General features: G+C 34.1%; 1 protein-coding gene and 1 long non-coding RNA gene across 2 annotated transcripts; both read left to right on the top strand.

Moving 5' to 3' along the window:
* The first annotated feature begins 4,311 nt into the window (after positions 1-4,311).
* LOC127871174 (uncharacterized) lies at positions 4,312-11,610 on the top strand. Its single transcript, XR_008045195.1, has 8 exons — positions 4,312-4,979; positions 5,580-5,947; positions 6,158-6,241; positions 6,407-7,313; positions 7,619-8,541; positions 8,744-10,198; positions 10,332-10,391; positions 10,556-11,610. It is a non-coding gene; the product is annotated as an uncharacterized LOC127871174 (long non-coding RNA).
* Positions 11,611-14,365: 2,755 nt separating this feature from the next.
* LOC127872533 (cardioacceleratory peptide receptor-like) lies at positions 14,366-16,691 on the top strand. Its single transcript, XM_052415857.1, has 5 exons — positions 14,366-14,392; positions 14,908-15,049; positions 15,442-15,645; positions 15,948-16,093; positions 16,545-16,691. Exons 1-5 carry the CDS (start codon positions 14,366-14,368, stop codon positions 16,689-16,691), a joined length of 666 nt encoding a protein of 221 aa, XP_052271817.1.
* The last annotated feature ends 5,705 nt before the right edge of the window (positions 16,692-22,396 follow it).

The raw sequence follows: 22,396 nt of genomic DNA, 5'->3' as shown, positions 1-22,396 counted from the left end.
CATTGATATTTTTCTTTAAATCGCATCGCGCAAAAATTCATTACATGTAGTACGTCATTTCGCTTTATGTAAACAACCTTGAGTAAAATATCGTACACCGAGGTTTAAGTCAAATTTCTCCGGAACTGTTCAAGTCATCACTATCAAATTTAAAGTACAATGCCCAGCTTATTGTTCGCTACAACTTTTCTATTGTTATTTTTGTTCCAACATACATACTTATGTGATAAAAATCACTTTGAAAACGTTCGCAACAAGAAAACTTTTTCATTGCGGTGATTTGTGAAACACAACTTATATCATCTTATAGAAAATTTCATTCCGAATATTTTGATATGACATGCGTGTATGTTTATTGTATCGCTTGATCAAGACTAGCCGAAAACCATTTTGCCTGTAATCATGAATTGACTTTTTAAGCACACATGTACTGTAGCTCGAACGTCATTTCTACTGTGTATGCATGTAAACAACCTTGGGTACAATATCTTACAATGCGGTTTAAGTCACTTTTCTTTGAAACCACTAATAATATCCTGATGAAATTTTCACCATAATATGTAATCCTATGATAGCTACAATTTTTGTCTCGCCTATATTGTTCTCACACGACTCATTGCATAAGATATTCAACATTAAAAAATTCGCTAACAAGAAAACTTTTTCGTGTTAAGAGCATTTATCTTCATTTTAGGTATTAGCTTGTAGGACATTCGATTCCACGCATTTTGATGTATTCCACTTAATCGTATGTCTAAACAAACAAAAAATACAGCGATATAACGATTTTGTACTAAACGCATTTCTGTCTTTAACTTGAGATTTTTACAACGTCATTCATATGCATGTAAACAAGCGAGGGAAAAGAGTTTAAGTTGCATCGGTTTAAGTCACTTTTCTTTGAAACCACTAATAATATCCTGATGAAATTTTCACCATAATATGTAATCCTATGATAGCTACAATTTTTGTTTCGCCTATATTGTTCTCACACGACTCATTGTGTCAGATATACTACTTTGCAAAACTCGCTAACAAGAAAACTTTTTTGCGTTAAGAGCATTCATCTTTAGTTTGGTATGATTCTGTTGGAAATTCAATTCCACGCATTTTGATGTATAACACTTAACTATATATCATAACACAACAATAAAACAGTCCGATAACGATTTCGTACAAAACGCATTTCTGTCTTTAACTTTAGATTTTTTACAACGTCATTGCATTTCTATCAATGTAAACAAGCGAGGGAAAAGTTTCAGTTACATCGGTTTAACTCAATTCTTTCGCAAACGTCTCATGATATTTAAATGATTTTTTCACCACAGTATTGTATCATATGATAGCTTCATTTTTTGTTTCGCCTATATTGTTCTCACATAACTCATTGCATAAGATATTCAACATTAAAAAATTCGCTAACAAGAAAACTTTTTCGTGTTAAGAGCATTTATCTTCATTTTGGTATTAGCTTGTAGGACATTCGATTCCACGCATTTTGATGTATTACACTTTACTGTAATTCTAAACACAACAAAAATACAGTGCGATAACGATTTCGTACTAAACGCATTTCTGTCTTTAACTTTAGATTTTTTACAACGTCATTCATATGCATGTAAACAAGCGAGGGAAAGGAGTTTAAAATGCATCGGTTTAACTCAATTCTTTCGAGAACGCCTCATGATATTCAGATGAAATTTTCACCACAATATGTAATCCTATGATAGCTACAATTTTTGTCTCGCCTATATTGTTCTCACATAACTCATTGCATAAGATATTCAACATTAAAAAATTCGCTAACAAGAAAACTTTTTCGTGTTAAGAGCATTTATCTTCATTTTGGTATTAGCTTGTAGGACATTCGATTCCACGCATTTTGATGTATTACACTTTACTGTAATTCTAAACACAACAAAAATACAGTGCGATAACGATTTCGTACTAAACGCATTTCTGTCTTTAACTTTACATTTTGACTCAACGTCGAAAACTCTCTGCGAATAGAACAGTGATTTCGTACAAAGTTTAAAGCGGGGGATCTTCCACACCACTTGAGATAACAACATGGGATTTTTATCATTTTGTTCAGTGCAATATTGGCTATAAATTATACGCTGATAAATTTTCCCTAGCATTTATGCGTGTGTGTTAAAATCGCAGATGTTTGATTTGAAAACGAGTCGCTGAATAGAAAACTTTTTTGTACTCATTGATATTGGGGTGATTTGAACATCTGCTTGTACAGACTTTAATTCTGCACATTTTGATACCACATACTTGATAGTGTGTTGAAAATTGGCTTCAATATTGACCGAAAACCATTTTGCTTGAAACACGCCTTTGATAAATTCTTCATAACATACAACGTCATCTCATTGAATCTGTTAAAGTGTAGATCTACAGCGAAATGCACTATACGAAAAAGTTGAGGTCGTGTTTTCTCTTCAAATAGTTGACCGATCTACCAAAAATTTTCGCATTAATATGAAACGTGTTAATAGCAACAAGTTTTGTGGGGATCATTTTTTGTTAACATATTCGCATATAGAAGAAATTCTTAGCTTTTCGCATATAAATCACTTCGCTTACAAGAAAAAAAATTCCCATTTAAGACAAGTACATAGCAATTGATACCATTCGATAGGGAATTCTGTTCTGCACGTTTTGATGTATGATACTCCACAATAGGTCTAATTACAAGAATACTGCTGAGAGAAAACGCATTCGTGCTTATAGAAATTTTGAACTTTAAAGTATCGAGTTAAACCGAACGTCGTTAGATAGCGAATAGTTGATAAAACTGTGTTTGTATCGAAGCGGTTTATGTTAACTGTCACATTAACGCGTGAACGCATTTCGATGAAATTTTCACAATCATAACCAGCAAATAAACAGGAACAATAAGAGTTTAAATATTTTGCAAGTAGATAAGTGGATATATGTCAAAATTTCTGTTTATTGGTAAAACTTGGGTTGATATGAAGAAAAGATTTTCATTTCGCAATATGATACAGTAATATTTGCATCATGCGATGGGGAATTTATTTCTGTGCATTTTGGTGTAACATACTTGATGTTTTTGTAAAACGCTGCAGTTATACGGGCAGAAAACCATATCAAAACAAACACACATTTCATGAATCGTAATTTTGACCCTTCGTTGTCAGTGCAAATCGACGACGTCATTTCAATGAAACTCATCTTTCAACTTAAAGGGGTGTTTACATATCGACGATAGAAAATTGTGTTTCTTTGACAGTGGTTTAAGTGCAATATCTATAGAACCAGTTGTCCAAATTCCATAAAATTTTCACCAGATGAACCGAAATTTCGATGCGCTCATACTGGTACTATTTGTGTATACAAAATCGAACGCGCGAGTTATGAAATTTTGATTTTAACGCAAATTTTCTCGATATTTCAAATTTTCAAGAACAATTGTACACATAACCATACTATTTGTATATCATTGTGTAGGCGCCAGTGTGCTGAACATTTTGATATATGTGGTTTGATATTTATTTTCTATATCTTCGTTGTACTAGTACAAATCACAAAACACAGTTGAAAAAATCACAGCGCGATAGTTGCTCTTTAATAAAGTTAGTGCGAAATCATATCGAGCTGCTTTCGTCAGTCGAACGTCATGAAAACATTTGAGTTCTCGGAATTGAAAATAAATATTGAATTGTTCAGGCTATGTAGAAAACTAAATGGGTATACGGGAATATTTTGTGCTGATGTTAAATGTTCAGTAATAAATATTTTGATGGATTACTCACATATTTGATATGATCTAGGATTATTTCAGAATGATAGGTTAGTAAATCTATGTTTGACTAGATTTTTTTATAATATAGATCTCTACACGCATTTTCTAGTTTTTACATTTACTCTAAAAATCTGCGTTGGGTACGCCTCATAACAAGAGTTGAGACCTAAAGACCATGGATTTGCTTTAACTCGAAGGAAATACTGGATGGATTGTACGGACTCATGCTTATCAATTTGTATGCCCATTCAAGCTGTGTGTGAATATTTCGGCTTGTATGGTCATGAAAAAATATCATCACAAAGTCAATATTTGTAGGATTTTTGCATGTTAAGTATGATTTTTTGATTTCTCATCAAATACACATTCAATCGTAACTCAAATCATGAAGAATAAACATTTTCAATGTGCTTTTCTGTCATTCTTCGTTTGGTCGTTGAAGGGTTCGGACGTGTTTTTCGAAGCTCTCGACGTCGTGACCTCATTATAATTTGAACTGCGCGGGTAAAGAACGCTCAGTTGCGACTTGGATATTGACCAATACGGACGTGTTTTTAAAGCGCTCTGAAAAAAGTTTTGACTTTTAAATTTTTTTTACTATGACAGAATCTTAGTTGACTGATGGTCTTTGACAAAGACAGACTTGTTTTTGTGAGCTATGAAAAAAATTTGACTTTGAAATATTTTTACGATTAAAAAGTTTCAGTTCACTTTTGAACGTTGACGAAGACGGACGTACTTTCGTGAGCTCTGACTATTGATGAAAAGTTTTGAGTTTTACTGACTTGTACTTTGAGAGTAAAATTGACTTCGCGTTATAGAATAGCGACTTGGTACTCAGGTTGTTGAATGACTGGATGACTGAAGTGTTAGGTTATTGTTATGAGATAACAACTTGACTTTGACTTGAGTTGTGAAATGAAATCATACTCTTATGCGATGTTAACTTTTGAACGTTTAGTATTGACTGACAACGAAATTTTGTGAGCGTTATATATGAAATGTTTGACTTACATTAATTTTTTTGAACGACTTGACTTCACTTTAAGTTTTGACATCGGACTGATCGGACGTGTTTTTTTAAGCTCTGACTGTTGTGAATAATTAAATTTATGTTGTGGTGTCAAGCGATTGACTGTCAGTTGAGGTTCAGATGTCGAGCTGTGCGGACGTGTTCATCGAGCTGCTGTCTACAAAAAACGTGAGTACAAATTTTTTTCGTTTTACTGTTTACAAGTTGCGTGATGATGTATGATGGTTGTAATGTGTTGGGTAGAAATTACTCAGTGCTGATACAGTGTCGATATGTTGTAATGAGCGATGATAGTGGATGATGGTGGAACAGAATATTCATTGAGGTACTTTGAGGAAGCGAACATATGATGGAAAAATGTTGCAAAAATATTAAATGACAATTTATTGAATCACTTTTGTTGATATGTATGATATTGATTAAATTGTATTTGCATGCTGTAACATTTCTATTTCATTTCAGGGGGCTGTGGTGAGTATTGTAGTATAAATTTGTTTCAATAAATCATGATGAATGAAAACTGATTTCGATTCGTTTTGTACAGGTTTACTTGTATAGAAGTGTAATGCGTTGGGTAGAAATTACTCAGTACTGATATAGTGTCGATATGTTGTGATTAGCGATGATGGTGTATGATGGTGGAACAGAATATGAGCTTCTTTGGGGAAACGAACATATGATTGAAAAACATTTGCAAACATAGTAGATAAATGATATGATATTGCTTAAATTGTATTTGCATGCTGTAACATTTCTATTTCATTTCAGGGTGCTGTGGTGAGTACTGTAGATTGTAGTGCATATGTATAGAATTCAATAAAAGATTATGACTGAAAACTGCTTTTGATTCTTATTGTACAGTTTTAGGGATTATAAGTCTATAGCAACTCTGTCGGTTGGTGTTCATGAGTGTGAGCTTAATACAGCAATGTTTGAGTAGTACAAAAATGTTTTCGCTTTTGTGGTCGCCAGCTGTCCGTGATCTGTAAAGTGAAAATACACAGAGCTATGAAGCATACAAATGTTTCGAAATTTTATCAATGATTGTATACTATGCATGTTTTGATTTAGTTCGTTTCAGATTTGACATGAGATGAAAACCTGACATGATTTGAACAGAGCTGGGAAACGAAAAGGTAAGTCTGTTTCATTCCACTATGAACACTTGTATTTTGACAAAAGAAGAGATAAAGTGAGTTACTTTATCATCATGGTTTCATTTGGTGTATAACACATGAACAGAGGTAAACCTAGCTAGCTTTTCGTGTACTCTATTTTGGATGATGAGTATGTCAGTAACTTTAATTGTACGGCTAGTAAAGTATGAACATGAATGCTTTGTTCAGATTTTCAGATGTGTGCTGGCAGTTCAAGTCTGGCAGCTGGAGTGAACAGTCGTGTTTTCTGGAGCTCCAACAATATGCTAGAAGGTAAGTAACTATGTTTGTTTTGCATTGCATGTTTTTATATGTTTCAGACTTTCAAGCAGAGATGTCATGCTGACTGGAGTTGAGCACAGGGCAGTGACAAAGTGAAAGGTAAGTACTTTTGACTGAATGTTTGTTCTATGCATGTTTTGTTTTAATACATTTCAGGAGTGCTTATCCAGTGATGATATGACAGTTGGAGTGAACAGTGGAGCCAAGCAGTCTTGTTTTTGGAGCTACTCAACAAGCCTTGAAGGTAAGTTTAGAATTTCTCAATGTTAGTGAATTGAAGTACTGTCACTTGCTTTTGGACAGTCGAACAGAACAGACGTGGTTGCGAGAGCTCTCATATCTGTTGTGTTAAACTGTTTTTATGATATGTTATGTTTGTTTGTTTGTTTGTTGGTGTTGTACTATTTTTCAGATGCTGTTGTCAGTGATGGGTTTTCAAGCTGACCTGAACAGAAAAGCAATCATATGGTAAGTACAAATAGTTGTTATATGGGATGTTTTGTGCATGCTTTTATGTTTCAGGTGTACTTGCAGTTAGAGACGAAGACGATTCAAGAAGAGGACCATAGGTCAGAAAGTGGATGGAACATACAAAGGGTAAGTTGAACCTGTGTTTTTGTTTGATTTTTACCATGCATACTTTGCTTTGCTCTGTTTCAGATTTCACATGCAGAAATTAAACAGGATTTCAACTGCTGAGACACAATTCATCAAAAGTAAGGTAAGTTTTAATTCATTGATTTGAGTTGTACAATGTGTTCTTTACTTTATTTCAGATTCGAGTCACTGGTTTACACATGGAAGAAGATTTCCACGTCGGTTACTCAACTCTACAGAAGCAAGGTAAGTCGATCAAATTTTTGTTTTCATTTGTACTGCTGTAATGTGATAGTAAACTTATGCTATTTTTCATGTGTGTCATGTACAGATGGATAATTCAAGTTTGATCTGTGTTGGTTTATGTTCAAAAACGTTTTACATGTATGTGTGTTTTCAGATGTTTTGTTTCAGTTGATGTCCAGATGGCAAGCAGTACAGACGTGTTTCTTGGAGCTGCCAAACAGTGAGTACAAACGTTTTATATTTTTCAGTTGTTTACTCATAGAAGTCTGTGAAAGATGATAACAAGGGTTGAATCTATCAGTGCTTGTGTCTAAAAATGCTGATGTGTGACGGTTTACTGAAAAGGGTAAATGCTAGCCAGTACTTACACTTGAGCAACCTTGGGATGTCGAACTAACTGATGATGTACTATGATGGTGAACACTTACTATGTGTATCAAAATGCTTTTGTTGATATTTACTATAGATGATTTGATATTGGTTAACATTTGTTTGCATGCTGTTAACATTTCTATTTCATTTCAGGGAGCTGTGGTAAGTATTGTAGTATTAATTTGTCTCAATAAACGATGATGAATGAAAACTGATGTCGATTCTTTTTGTACAGTTTTAGGTATTAGCACTCTATACAAAACTCTGTCGGTCGGTGTTTGTGAATGTGAGCTTAATCTTTGAGTAGAACAAAAATGTCTTTACTTTTGTGATCGCCAGTTGTCTGTGATGTAAAGTGGAAAAAACACAGCTATGAAGCATACAATTGTTTCAATATTTTATCAATGATAGTGTGCTATGCATGTTTTGATTTAGTTCGTTTCAGATACGACATGACATGAAGAGTTGACAGTCGAACAGAGCTGAGCAAAGCAGAAAGGTAAGTGTGTTTCATTTTAGTATGAACACTTGTATTTTGTTTTTATATGGTATGTTTTGTGCATGCTATGTTTCAGGTGTACTTGTAGTCAGCGACGAAGACGATTCAAGAAGAGGAACATTGCTGAGAAAGTGAATGGGACTTGCAAACAGGGTAAGTGTTACAATTGTTCTTTTGATTTTTGCCATGCATACTTTGCTTTGCTCTGTTTCAGATTTCACATGCAGAAATGGTCTCATAGCAGTGCCAACAGTGAATAAGGATTTCAGCTGCTGTGAAACAACTCAACAGAAAGTAGGTAAGCATTGAATGAATGCACTTGAGTTGTACAATTTGATGTGATGCTTTTCTCTGTTTCAGATTCAAGTTCCTGGTGTAGACAGAGAAATGTGTTTGAAGAAGGAATTCTACTACTGTGATTCAACTCTACAGAAGCAAGGTAAGTAGAAACAAAATTTTGGTTTAATTTAACTCATGTGTTTTGCACTGCATGCTATTTTTCAGGTCTCTCACGCAGTGATGGAAAAGAAGAAGATTTCAAGAAAGAATCACTGCTGCAACTCAGGCCTATAACAAGGTAAGTGTTTACTATATTGTATACAAAATGTTTCTCTGTTTTAATCTGTTTCAGGTTTCAATTGCAGAGATGTTGCAGAGATGTTTTGACAGCTTGTGACAGAAAAGAAATTCAGCAGCTGTGTCTCGACTCTAGCCACGAGGTAAGTCAAAACAAATATACTGGTTTGTATGTTATGTTGTTATGCCCTTCTATGTTTCAGACTTACATTGCTGTGACTGTTCCACAGTGGGTCAAAAAAGAGACGAATACAGGTTTCAAGAAGAAAATTGGCTGTTGAAAACCTGCACAAAATATGAGGTAAGTAAACTATTCTTTTGGTTTGTTTTGTGCTTTGTTATGCTTAACTATTTTTCAGATTGGAATGGTGGGTCGTTACAGAGCAGACTTTTGGACAACTGAGAAGTTGAGAAACAGAGAATGATTCAAGATCAGCTAGGTAAGTCTTGATTATTGTGCATTGCTAAATGTTTTTTTTCATTCCAGTATGGCTGTGGTAAGTACACAAACTTTCTATAATTTAATATTGAACTGTTTTTATGACCTGTATTCTGCATTGTAAAATGTCTGTTTTTCATTTCAGTATCCTGTGGTAAGTACACTAACTTTCTTTAATTTTCATATTGAACTGTTTTGATGACTTGTATACTACTATGCAATGCCTAATGTTTTTTTCATTTCAGTAGCCTGTGGTAAGTACACTAACTTTCTTTAATTTTCATATTGAACTGTTTTGATGACTTGTATACTACTATGCAATGCCTAATGTTTTTTTCATTTCAGTAGCCTGTTGGTAAGTACACTAACTTTCTATAATTTCATAGTGAATTGTTTTGATGACCTGTATTCTGCATTGTAAAATGTGTTTCTTTTTCATTTCAGTATGGCTGTGGTAAGTACACAAACTTTCTTTAATTTTCATATTGAACTGTTTTGATGACTTGTATTCTGCTAAACAAAATGTGCTTTTTTCAATTTCAGGTCAGCAATGGTAAGTATAGTGTGTTTCTTTATGTATAATTTTGTATACATATTGTTTTTTTTCATCATATCATGTCTTTCATATTTATGCTTTGTGTAAGTAAAATGTTCATAAATCATTCTTATCTTCAAACTAAAAATGTATTGTGCTATGCAAAATGTCTGTATGATTTCAGTTGCCAGAGGTGAGTACCATAACAGTTGAAAAGTTAGTTTTGTTTAGTTCAAGTTTTGGTTCACAGTTCTGTTTGTTATTTGGCAAAATTTACATGTATGCATTGAGTCTTGATTTCAGCTCGATTGTGGACTGAAGAAGATTGCCAGCAGAGGGATTGGATACAAAATACAAAGTAAGTACTGAGTTTCTTACTAAAAGTTTTGAGTTGTATTCATTGTGTGTAAATATGCTATGATTGCTATGAACATGACTTTTGTATTTCAGCGAAGACAACATAGGTAAGTAAAATTGTTATCTGTTTCATGTTTACTGTTACAGTTCAATATTGTGTTTATAAATTTTAAGTTGTACAAACACATTCAAAAGTTTCTAATCATGCTTTCGATTTCATTTCAGCTTTACTGCTAGACGAGTGTTCTCTACTACTTGACGAGTCAGCTTTACTACCAGGCGAGCAGTGACAACAAGGCGCCTTTGTGGAAACAACACAACAAAAAAGTGAGTATTAGTTGAACAATTGATTGAGATTGTTTTAATGTTATGTTATACTTAAATGCAAAATTGTGCACATAAATTGTAAGTTGTACAAACACAGTGAAAGTTTCTGATCATGCTTTTCATTTCATTTCAGCTCTACTGCAAGACGAGCAGTAACAGCAAGGCGCCTGAACATGCAACACAATACAAAAAAGTAAGTATCAGTCAAACAGTTGGTAGAGTTGTGTGTTTTTCTTTAGCAGTTTGTGTTTACTATTTTATTTGATACATGGTATATTACACATGCATGTTTTTATCATTTCAGGCTGTTTACTTTCATCGTTTACTGTTTAACACAATTTGCTTTTCTATTTTCAGTGCCAATTTGCAAACCTTGATGTGGACACCGAGTAGTCAATACATACGTGTGGCGTATAGCTGCGACAAAACCGTGGGTCCATCGCACCGATAACTTGAACATTGGCCCGTGTATGGACATCAGTGCAACTTTGTGAATCCATGTAACTTTGTGAATCCATGTAACATTGCGAATGTGTGTCGATCGAAAAATGTGTACATTCTGCACTGAAACGAACTCGGTGTTGCAAGTGGCAAGTGTTGACAGTGTGTATGTTTATGTTTATGTTTTTACATGAAAAATAAAGGAGATTGTTCTCCTACCTTTTTTTTCCTTGTTTTATTGTGCTGGCCAGCAATATTGATGTATTGATGTATTGATGTATGTGTTTGTGTATTAACGATGTATTAACTATGCATTACCAAAATCAAACAAAACTTTGGCACAAGAGACTCTAAGTATCAAATACCAACAATTTAAGCGCAGACAATCACATGGTGGTACACCAGTCCGAATATACTCATTGCTCTAGCCAGGATTGCAAATTACTTGTGTTGACTAGCAAGGCTCCCTAGTAACGGAGCAGTGTTACTGGCGTTTTTTGGGTCGATAGTGCTTAGGTGAGGTTTTGCTCGAATCGGGAGCGGGTCACTCGCTTGGGCGAGTTAGTTTTCGCTCGTAGTTTCCAATCTGGCTAGATCAATGTAAGGTTGTTTTGACTGCTATTTGGCAAGCAGAAAGACAACAGCGGTTAATTGACTGAGTATGGGCGACCGAGGTATGTAGGTGTCAATAGACCGACTCCACAAGTTGCGAAGCGAACCGATAGCACTTGAGGGGAAACGCCTCGGTTTTCGGTTCTAACATGTGTTATCCATGCTGTCGTTATACTCTGGCAAGGCTCCTCAATCTATCGCGAGGGACACTCATTATTGCCCGCAAGCTTTAGAACCTGACGTGGGTCGATGCGTATGCGAGTCCGAGGACGCGATGGCATTTGATAAGGCTACCAACCGGTTGATAACACGCATTGTTCAAATTGTTAGGTTTAAGTCTGCTAGGGCTGGGGTGGGAAGGCGACTTCTCTTGTACTCAGACAAGAGGAACGGTCACAAGTCCGTAAAAACGCCGAGTGACACCACTAGCTTGCAAACGTACAAAGCAAAAAACTTTCAAACTTGAATTTGAGGTAAAATGATAAAAAAAACTATATGAATGACTAACCGATATAAGATATTTTCCATATGGCAACAAACTATGCTACTCAATGTTGTGTTGAACATTAATTGCGCCTTACGAACTACTCGTGTTGAGACTTACATTGAGTGACTCGTAAACGTAAAGCAGTTACTCGCTTTTGACTGCATACACATTTTGTACAACGGTTCGTTATTGGTATAACTTGTCTTTCAGTGAGGCACATTAACATAAACGTTCAACAGTATTTAGGCTTTATATTGCGCTTGTAGAATATACGAACAAAACACACTACATAAATGACGTTTAGGGATTATTTTGACTTTCCATTTGAGATGATATGATGAAAAAGTATATACATCAGTTTAAGCGACTTTCATGAAATTCACCACATGGCCATAAACTTGCGTTATTCAATGAAATGTTAAAATTTCGCTAGCAAAATAAATAAAAACTATATACGCAGTTTCATAACTTTCGATGTATGATCATGAAGTTTGAAATTGTGCAAAGCAATTTTGCGTTAAAAGTTGCATGTAGTTTTATCCCGATCTGAAACGTTTCGCTACAATACAGCCGTATTCGAAACTCAACAACTCAAATGTTTGTACAGAACAATACGAATGTTCCCATTTTGAAACGACAGTAAGTTAAACAAACATTTAGTGGTAAAGCGACATTTCTTGTACTCAAATAGGAGAAACGGTCACGAGTCAGTACACAAATCATAGCAAAACTACACTCTGCAGCTTGTATGAAACGTGTTTACAAAACCAAAGTAGTTCAAAGCAGAACGCTTTTCCTTCTTCGAGGGAGAAGAAATCTGGGTGCAAGTCCCGGCTTTGGTTATAACACGAATACTACTCGCTGCTCAATAGCAATATTCATCATCCTATCCTTATTTAAGGAATACAATCGATTTTTGCCATACGGCCACAAACTATGCTACTAAGTGTTGCGTTGAACATTAATTGCACGAAATAAACTACTCGTGTTGAGACTTACATTGAGTGACTCGTAAACGTAAAGCAGTTACTCGCTTTTGACTGCATACACATTTTGTACAACGGTTCGTTATTGGTATAACTTGTCTTTCAGTGAGGCACATTAACATAAACGTTCAACAGTATTTAGGCTTTATATTGCGCTTGTAGAATATACGAACAAAACACACTATATAATCTACAATCGATCGCATAGTTAGCTACTTGAGTTGATATTGACAAGCGCTGGTCAATCATCTCGTTTGTAAGCTTTCGAGTGTACACAGTAGTTTGCAGTTTTGTTTCACACATAATACAAAATATGGATGAAAAAAATCTATATACATAACAGTTTGCGATATTAACTACTTTTGCCTCTTGGCCAAATCTACACTCGATCGCATAGTTTGCTACCTAGGTTGATATTAACAAGCGCTGTTTGAAAAGCAGTATTACTTCAATGCTATGGTTTGGTTGTAAGATAAAATACTAGTATATGATGCATTGATGTAACAGATATGTAGGCACATTCGTATAGTAGAAGAAAATTCTCAGCAGCAGCTGGTCTGCAATCACTACAATGCGATTTTGCAGTTTGATACGAACGTGTTTTGTTCACGTGAAGTTGAAATGAAAATCTGTCGTGTCTGATCAATGAAATATATTTGATAAAATAACACAGTTGAAAGGCAGTAACATATCTAATGTTGTGCTATGTTACAGCTCCACAAATAGTTATTCGTCTTGCAAGATACTGGAACAGATGTCCACATGTTATTGTATATTATCTGATTTAGGATATTTTGAGAAATTATGCAACAGAACATTTCTGCAAGATGTGAAAAAAATATCTATTTAAATGGGATTTCTGAGGTTTAGCCATCGCCGAAAGGCCAATGTTTCTTCGTTAATGCATGGCAAAAGTAAAGGCTATATTGTTTGCTAGTATGCTAGTCCGTATTGCATATTGCAAGGTGGTAAAGCGGCTCTTTTCATTTTGCTGTGAAAAGAACGGTCACAAGCCCGTATAAAACGTTGAGTGACACCTCTTGATCATGTAGCTTGTATGAAACGTGTTAACACAACCACAGTAGTTCAACGCAGAACGCTTTTCCTTCTTCGAGGGAGAAGAAATCTGGGTGCAAGTCCCGGCTTTGGTTATAACACAAATACTCGCTGCTCAGTTGCAATATTCATACTCTTACACAGTCAATATAATCTCGGGACCAAATGCCACTAGGCTCGATTTTGAGTTGCTACATATATAGTAAAGGGCCTGACCTACAAGGAAACAAGTAATTAACAGCTACGAGAAATAAGCCAAATAAACTGCCTTTTTATATAAAACAGATACTGATCAGTGAGATAAATCGACGTATTGGTAATGCGTTTCGCAATAAGGTCTTTATTTGAGTCTTAATTTAAATAAATGCGTTCATCAAGTTCGTTTCATTTGAAAGCGTTTCGCCTCGGTCTTTATATATTCATATTATCGCTATGAGTATTGCTTCCAATTAACTGTTTAATGTAAAGATGGATGAGAAAATGATAAAAAAATCTTGGAAAACTGTCCTGGGAATTATACACCGTTAAAATCTCTGAAATCAGGTTTAATTACACGAGCTATTGCGTTTTAACATCTTTCGTACAATGATCAGTAACATGCTAAATAATCATGTAAGATTTATAAAAGCATTTTACAAACACAAATGAATGGTCGAACATATAATGTAGCTTACCATATTTGATCCGTTAAACTCTTTGATGTTAGACGAATAGGATAAAATCACCGACTGAATCGTTTCTACATATTAAATAGCAACAATATCTACATGCAAATCTACCAACACGTGACCCGATTCTAGCTGGCGCTTTATTTACCAATGTGAAACAAATAATTACTTCACAATCATGTCAAGACGTATAGCGTTCAGTTGTAGGGGGTTGAATGCATGTGGGTAAAGAATCGTCCCAGAGTAGCCTGTGCAGTCCGCACAGACTAATCAGGATCGACACTTTCCGCGTTTATGATATTTTTCGTTTGCAGATAGTCTTGTCTTTGCAAAAATCCAGGAAAGGTTGACAGTGTCATCTCTGATAAGCCTGTGCGGACTGTTCAGGCTAATCTGAGACTACACTTTACGCACATTCATTAAACCCCCTCTTCACAGAGCAATTTATTTCTTTTGCAGGTAACGTATGTTGCCATCTCAGTGGTATGTCTGTTGATGGCGGCAGTCATCATCTTTCTCAACGGTCTTGTCATCTTCATCTTAGCACGACAGAAAGGCAACAACAGGCTTCACTTCTTCATATTCCATCTTGCTATTGCTGGTAATTACATTTGAAATGCACGGTTAGGTTATTTTCAGTTAAGTTATCAATTGACCATTAGTCAAACATAATAATTTCTGCATCAACAGCATTTGCTATAATTTAACATCATATTTAAATAAACATTAATGCTGCAAAATGTACAGTGCAGTGACTGTTTCTCAATATTTTTTGTATTGAATAGTTTAAACACATTAGCAATGGTGGTTCGCATTATGCCAAAAACAAGTACTAGTATAATTTGTAAATATGTGATCTCTATGTAAAGCCATTATCAAAACTACTGCAGTACGTAGGCAAGGTATGTTTTATGGAAGAAATCCATCAAAGGTTTTTTATAGCACTGCTGTCCGATATTTGAACTGAACATTCTATTAACTCTCATATTTTAGACCTTTGTGTCGGCTTAGTCAGCGTCCTTGGTGACGGGGTATTCAACGGTATTTTGCGAGGGGAGTGGTTCTTGGGTGACGTCATGTGTCGTACCTGGCGCTATTCTACGTTTGTGGTCCTTATCGTGTCCAACAATCTTCTTATTGGAATGAGCGTGGACCGCTATTTGGCTGTACGATATCCGCTGAGGGCAATTACTGGAGGTATATTATGTGAAATACACATGCTTTTCTTCAGTTGCGCAATCAACATATCAGTTCTATGATTTGATAAAAAAGTTTCGTAACGTCTAGATTCGAATATAAGCGTGCTAAATTAATGTTAACGTTATTTGATTCTGTAATTTAAATATCACATTATACATTTGTACATATTATACATAAAGTGAATTATATAAGTTAATCAATATAGAAAGGGCATTTTACAAACAGTAAGAGTACCTATATTTTTTGTGTTTGACTTTGTACTTAGTCGCAATTTTGTTTTCAACTTTTTCAAATTGCAGAGTATCGTCCCTACAAGGCCATAATTATCGGCTCATGGGTAATGGCCCTTCTGGTCCCTGTGTGGACGTTTCCGTACACGGGCGCTGTTCTTTATGAAACTACATACTACTGTGACATAACTATCACAACAGACCTTGGATGGAAGGTGTGTAAACATTCTTCTAAATAGTTTTGCAGAAGGAAATAAATTGTTTCAAACAACACCATACATACGCACTGTGAAAAGTAATTTGCCAAAGCAACATTTAGATTCGCAAGACTCTGACTTACATACCATACTAAATACAATTGTTGAATTAATTTTAATAAAGATCTCGTGTAAAATGTGTGTCACAAATCATTGTTTTTACTTATTTCGCAAAATATATCGCTTTAATTGGAAATGTGCGTGTTGTATTAATAAACACGTTTCTAATACTGTATGTTCATTCAAATGATATTGTTTAAATAAAAATAATGAAAACTTTGAACTTCACCAAAAAATGGTACTAAGTCACGAAATTTTTATTAAAAATAGTTTTTATATTTTTTTAATTGCTCAATAAGGTATTTTTATATAAAAAAATATGTCACAATTGGTTACAATTAAATTTCAGCTTTATGTCGGGTTCACACTGCTGCTAGTGTTCTTTGTTCCATTCCTCGCTGTCTCAGTCTGCTACATTGGCATCACGCTTGTGGTCTGGAAGCACTGGAGGGAAAGCAAAAATCTTACAGAAATGAACATTATATCAGAAGGTTAAGCTACGATTGTTGCATCGAAAATAACCAACACGTAGTATTGTCTCCAAGATTTGGCATGTTTCTTAGTTGCCACATGTTGGTCACTGTTTCTTAGCTCTCAATAGAACATTTACTATGGTCGGTTTCTAATACAATAGCATGTAATCAATAGAGAAAATGTATGTAATTAACATACATTTACATTGACACAATTTATCATAGGGTTAACTAATAATAAATATAACGGGACACTAATAAAGAATGCAAAATCTGATTACTTGTACATGTACATTAATTGTTTAATTCGGATGCAATCTTTATTGTAAAGTGCTTTACTTAGTTTGAATATGTTTATACTTTAAATGAGTATACAATTTGCATGTCATAACAAATACTATTTTAAGAAAGCGTTAAAGTAACATTTTAAGCCAGAATGATATGCCTATGAAATGATATGTTTATTATTGCAGATTCTACTTTCAAGCCATGTCACAAAACCAAAAACAATGGTTTACTACCAAAAGCAAGAATCAAAACAATAAAGATGACTTTGATAATATGCTTTGGTAAGAATCTTTTTTTAATTGTATTTTAATGTATGATGTACATCATTAAAGTTGATACCACATTACAAATATAACCACTAAATTATGCACTTGATTAAAATATAATAACTCTACTGCAATATATTGTTGAACCTCATTAGAATTAGTCTGCACCTCCGTAACAATATTTCACACAACTAACAAAATTTGAGGTATGAAGCATATGACACATGTCATGTTGGCAGTTGCATCGAGAGTTTGCATTGCAACAACATCAAAAGGAATATATAAGTTTGACATGTGCATTAAAACAATTATTCGCTTTATTTTACTATGCAAGTTTATTTGGATCACAAAATTATATCATAAGTGACCGTCATGATGCATATATTTCCGATTCTGAAATATAACAACACTCTTTGCAGGCAAAACAAAACTATTCAATAGGCCACAAACATCGCATACCTAACTCATACAAGTATTTTTTTAAATAAAGATCCATTGCCTTTTTTAAAAGAAGTATTATAAAACAAAGGCATATAAACAATATTTTCAAAAGAATGCATTTAACCACATAATGAACGTTTAATATCAAGATGGTACTTAAATCCAATGTGTTATTTGTATTCGAACAGTTTGTTTAAACGTATTGTATTCCATTATATACCAGTTTAGCAACATTAAATATAAATCGTATAAAAATACTAGATTTACTATCGGTACATGGTTTGCATTGTCTTAATAGTGGTAGCTAATATTGCATATGTATTAATATCTGCAATCAGTGTAAGTGTCATGTGTATTAAAGGGTATAGACAAACAGGAGTGGGTAAAGAATGGTAAATAAGCGATTGTATTTTGGAATTTCTACCAATAGCTATAAGTTTTATTAAATTTTTAGATGATTAATAACTTCAATTATTTGGACAAACTAATCAGAAGATTAGGGACTTTGGAATTAAAGTTATGGAACTTTATTGTTTTCTGAAAAAAAAATATATAAATGAACCTAACTCAATTTGTTTAACGGTCAAAGTGCTCAGCCAATAGATAAGCGAATTCATTCGCAGTGCATGATACTTAATCATACAAATACCTTCATATGTGTTCAAGTATGCTTATCCGTCAGATATTTAATACAATTATCTTTACAGCGGATTTTTTTTTTAAATTATTTAGACCTTGCAGTCAAGGATAACCCATCAAAGTGCAAGCACTTATTTCCAATGGGGTAGTTTGGTTTTGCTGAAGAGACAGTATGCATATAAGACAGTATTGATATACAAGGAATCCGGGTGCGATACCCTAGCTCTTTGCGAAAAGATCCCTTGGTTTCTTTACGTGCTCAGTGTATAGCACCGAAACATCCGATAATTACCTGGGTTTCATACCAGTTCATCTCTAGTTTGGTGGGAAACACTTGAAGCATTTCTGAAATTTCCAGTGCCCCGACCAGGAATTGAACCGTGGACCTCTGGAATGGTAGACTAGTGTGTTACCACTCGACTACCGCACCACCCTAGCAAAAAACAATACTGCGCATATTAAATAATATGTAATTGTGTTTCTAAAACATTTCAGCGTTCTTTATTTGCTGGCTGCCGGCAACAGTGTTTCACATCCTTGACGTTTACCAAATCAACTTGCTGGATGTTCGTTACTACATCGTGCTGCAGCGCTTATATCCCCTCAACAGCGCCTGCAATCCTGTCATATTCCTGTTATTCAGCAGAAACCTGTTCCCATGCGGTTTATCAAAGTCTTCTGAAACGATGAGAGGTTATGAAAGCGTTGACCCTACAAACACCACGACATAACTACTAGTGATGTTACAACACTTGACTGGCATGTTAAGTAAATAGCAACACATTATAGATATTAGCATACGTGACAATAAGTTACATCCAATAAAGTTTTTCCAACAATGTTGAATGGCGCGTTAAAAGCCTGTTTTAACCAAGGTCGATAGCGTTTTGTTAAGGAAACTCGTAAGAAATGGATAAATGTTCGCTGCGTTTGCTTTAATGTAGATGTGTTGTGAATACAAAATCATAAGGCTTCTTTAAAATGTATTGAAGATATGTATGCGTATCAAATTTATTGTCTAATATGAATAAGCATCTAATTTATTTTATTTCACACTTTTCGACTATCAATATTGCATAGAACATGTACATTAATGTAAATACTCCTGCACTGTTTATTTTAAAAATACATTTATTTGCAGTGGTACGGGCAAAATTATTATTACGTTACATTTTATCAAGAAAAAACATACCTTTGGTAAATTTACTGAACAATGTATTGTCAAAAAATAAACAAGTTGATCACTTGGACACCATATTTGTTCACAGATAAAAAACAAGACTATTCAACATCGACTATTAGTGTAATTACCTCACTCTTAAATGGGCAATATTTTCAAATGGTTTGACATTTTGCACGCCGGTTATGGTTTGATGGTGGATGCAGTTATTATTCGTCTTTGTTTATTTAGAAATGTTATAAAATTAAGGCAAGTATAATAATTTATTAAAAGGGTTTGTTCAAATTTCTATTAATTTTCACTCACAATGTGAATTTATCGTCGAAGAGCTTGCTTTTTTTTATTATTTAGAAGTTAGAAAATGCTTCAATTGCGAAAGAACATTTTGAGTATGAAATGCAATACCGCGTGGTTTAATACCAATGTCATCCTTTTTCAATGATCTAAGAAAATTATAAACTAATACAATAAATAAATAAATGTACATCAATAAATGTTTTTATGTAACAGACAGCTAAAACTACTCGATATCAACATACATGTTTTGAGCCATGTTTGACTTTTTCCGAATAATGCAATAATATAGTTTCTTAAACGTTTTCATCACCGCTTGAAACCTTTAAAAACTCATCTACTAAAATCGAGTTCAGATGGCGGTTTATATAAAATGCAAATTTCGATTTTATGAAATATAATAATAATATAATAATACAACACTCAATTACATATGATTGCCTTTATATAAGCGACATACATTTGAACTTCTTTGTTGACTTCTACAAAATAGGTCCTGAATTCAAAACGCGTGTCAGATTATGTTAATTACATGCTGCTTAAACGATAAGATATCTAAGATCAGAGGCTTCCAATTGAATTTAATTGCAATCGTTACAAACAACCAGCATGTTGGCACTAATGAAATTACAGAGTAGGGACAAACAAACGCTCCTCGAATTTAATGTTTAAACTTAAAGTGATATTATTGGCATCTAACAGTATATAGGTGTCTATCGCATCCGTTGTTTATTTTGTGTGTTTTCACTTCATATACACTTATATTTGTTAATGCAGCATCAACATACTAAAACAATATCCCGGAAAGAGAAAAGTAATCCATTTGAATATCAACCGTACTTTCGTTTTTTAAATAAAATCTAAATCAAACACTTAAAAACTATTGTGTAATTGTTAGGATATTCAAAAGTATATATTTATCTCTGTTAAGCATCGAGACAACGGCCTAATAAATGACTTTCTTGCAGATTGACAGCCTATACAGAAAATAACGAATGTTTATTCTAAAGGGATTTACAGACTGTCACACAGAATACAGACTGTCACACAGAACACCTATAATAACAGTGATCTGACATTATGTTGGAAAAGGTGGTTGGGCATAATTATGGTATCTCCCTTTATACGTAAACTAAATTTTATCCCAGCAATTTCAATACTTTTAGATAAATCACAATCAAAAATTCTCCGGACAGACAGCCAGACAGACAGACAGACGAAGACAGAAAGACGGCAAGACAGATGGACAAACATGATGGACGGTGGGTAAACCCATACTCCCTCTCCGGTTAATAGGTACGGTCCTGACAGTTATAATATCATTACTATGGATGTCAGTAATTATTTCGTGATAAACGTGTTCCGCTTCCAACGCAGTTTTGAAAAAATAAAAATGTCAACTAAATTTGTTCATATCGGATGGTATGCATTTTATGAAAAGTGTTTTTTCACTTTCATTTAGTTTATATATAGAACGTCATTCCTGAACGTTCATTGTGAATTATATATTCCATATATCTTAATGGATTTGAGAAATCTAAAAACAATATAGGAAAACCATTAAAGTTAAGTTCAAGAAGAATTTTCAAATCTAGGGACAAACTCTACTTTAACATGTCAAAATGCTTTTAATTGTAATTTGCATACACGTGTATGTGTGTTTGTGTATGTTTATTTCAGAAGCAAGGTAAAATACTTGATATGAAGAAATAATAACACATTTAGTTGAATATATTTTAATAAAACATAAATAGTGAACATTAGTAAGTAAAACAGTGATACATGGTTATTACTTAATAATTGTTTTGTATGATGCTTTTGGCCATACAAATACAATTCCAATTTTAATTTTTCTGTCGTAATCTCTTTCATTTTGAAGCGGTGAAACATGTGTTCATGTTTGCATTGTTGCGTAGAGTAAAGTTGACATGCACTATGTAATTTCGTATAAATTGTTAATTAGTTATCTTTATTCAACTTTTTAAAATATATGAATGGTGTTGCCCTAAGTTGTGCTCACAATGTTGAGGGTGATCCATGTCGTGTGATCAATACATTGCTCCAACAACGGGGATACATTGTAATAAAAAATGTATAAGGTATTTTATGTTGAATCAACAAACACGGTTCAATATCCCATGGAGAGTAGGAAACGCTTAAGTATACAAAAAAATATGTGTGTGAACAAACATGAAACGAAACCATATAGGAACAGTTGGTGTATAAGCACAATTGCGGCTAAACACATACAACGTTTCAATGTTGTGTACATTGAAATCCATCAATTTATACAGTGGGTTCTCAACCACGATTACAAATTGGAATCAAAATGTGTCATCAGAGACGTACTTAGCTGGTCGTAAATGGATAGCCAATGAGTTGTACAAATTACCATTTTAAATATTCAATTATTTTCATCGGTGATAATCACAAGACTTTTCGTCAATGTTCATTTAATAGCGCTTGGTACTGTTCGTGTATCAATTAAATAGTTAATCTTATGCGTAATGAATATATATATTCGTTCCTAACGTATAACGTCAACGTGAATTGAGTTGCCATTAATTAAGGTCAATTTCAGAATGTCGTTGTTAAAGCTAGTGGATATACGGAATAAAAA

The sequence above is a fragment of the Dreissena polymorpha genome, chromosome 3 (genome assembly GCF_020536995.1).
Source record: "Dreissena polymorpha isolate Duluth1 chromosome 3, UMN_Dpol_1.0, whole genome shotgun sequence".
Taxonomy (NCBI): domain Eukaryota; kingdom Metazoa; phylum Mollusca; class Bivalvia; order Myida; family Dreissenidae; genus Dreissena; species Dreissena polymorpha.
Note: the sequence above shows the minus strand (reverse complement) of the source record. Positions and strands in the feature narration are given on the sequence as shown.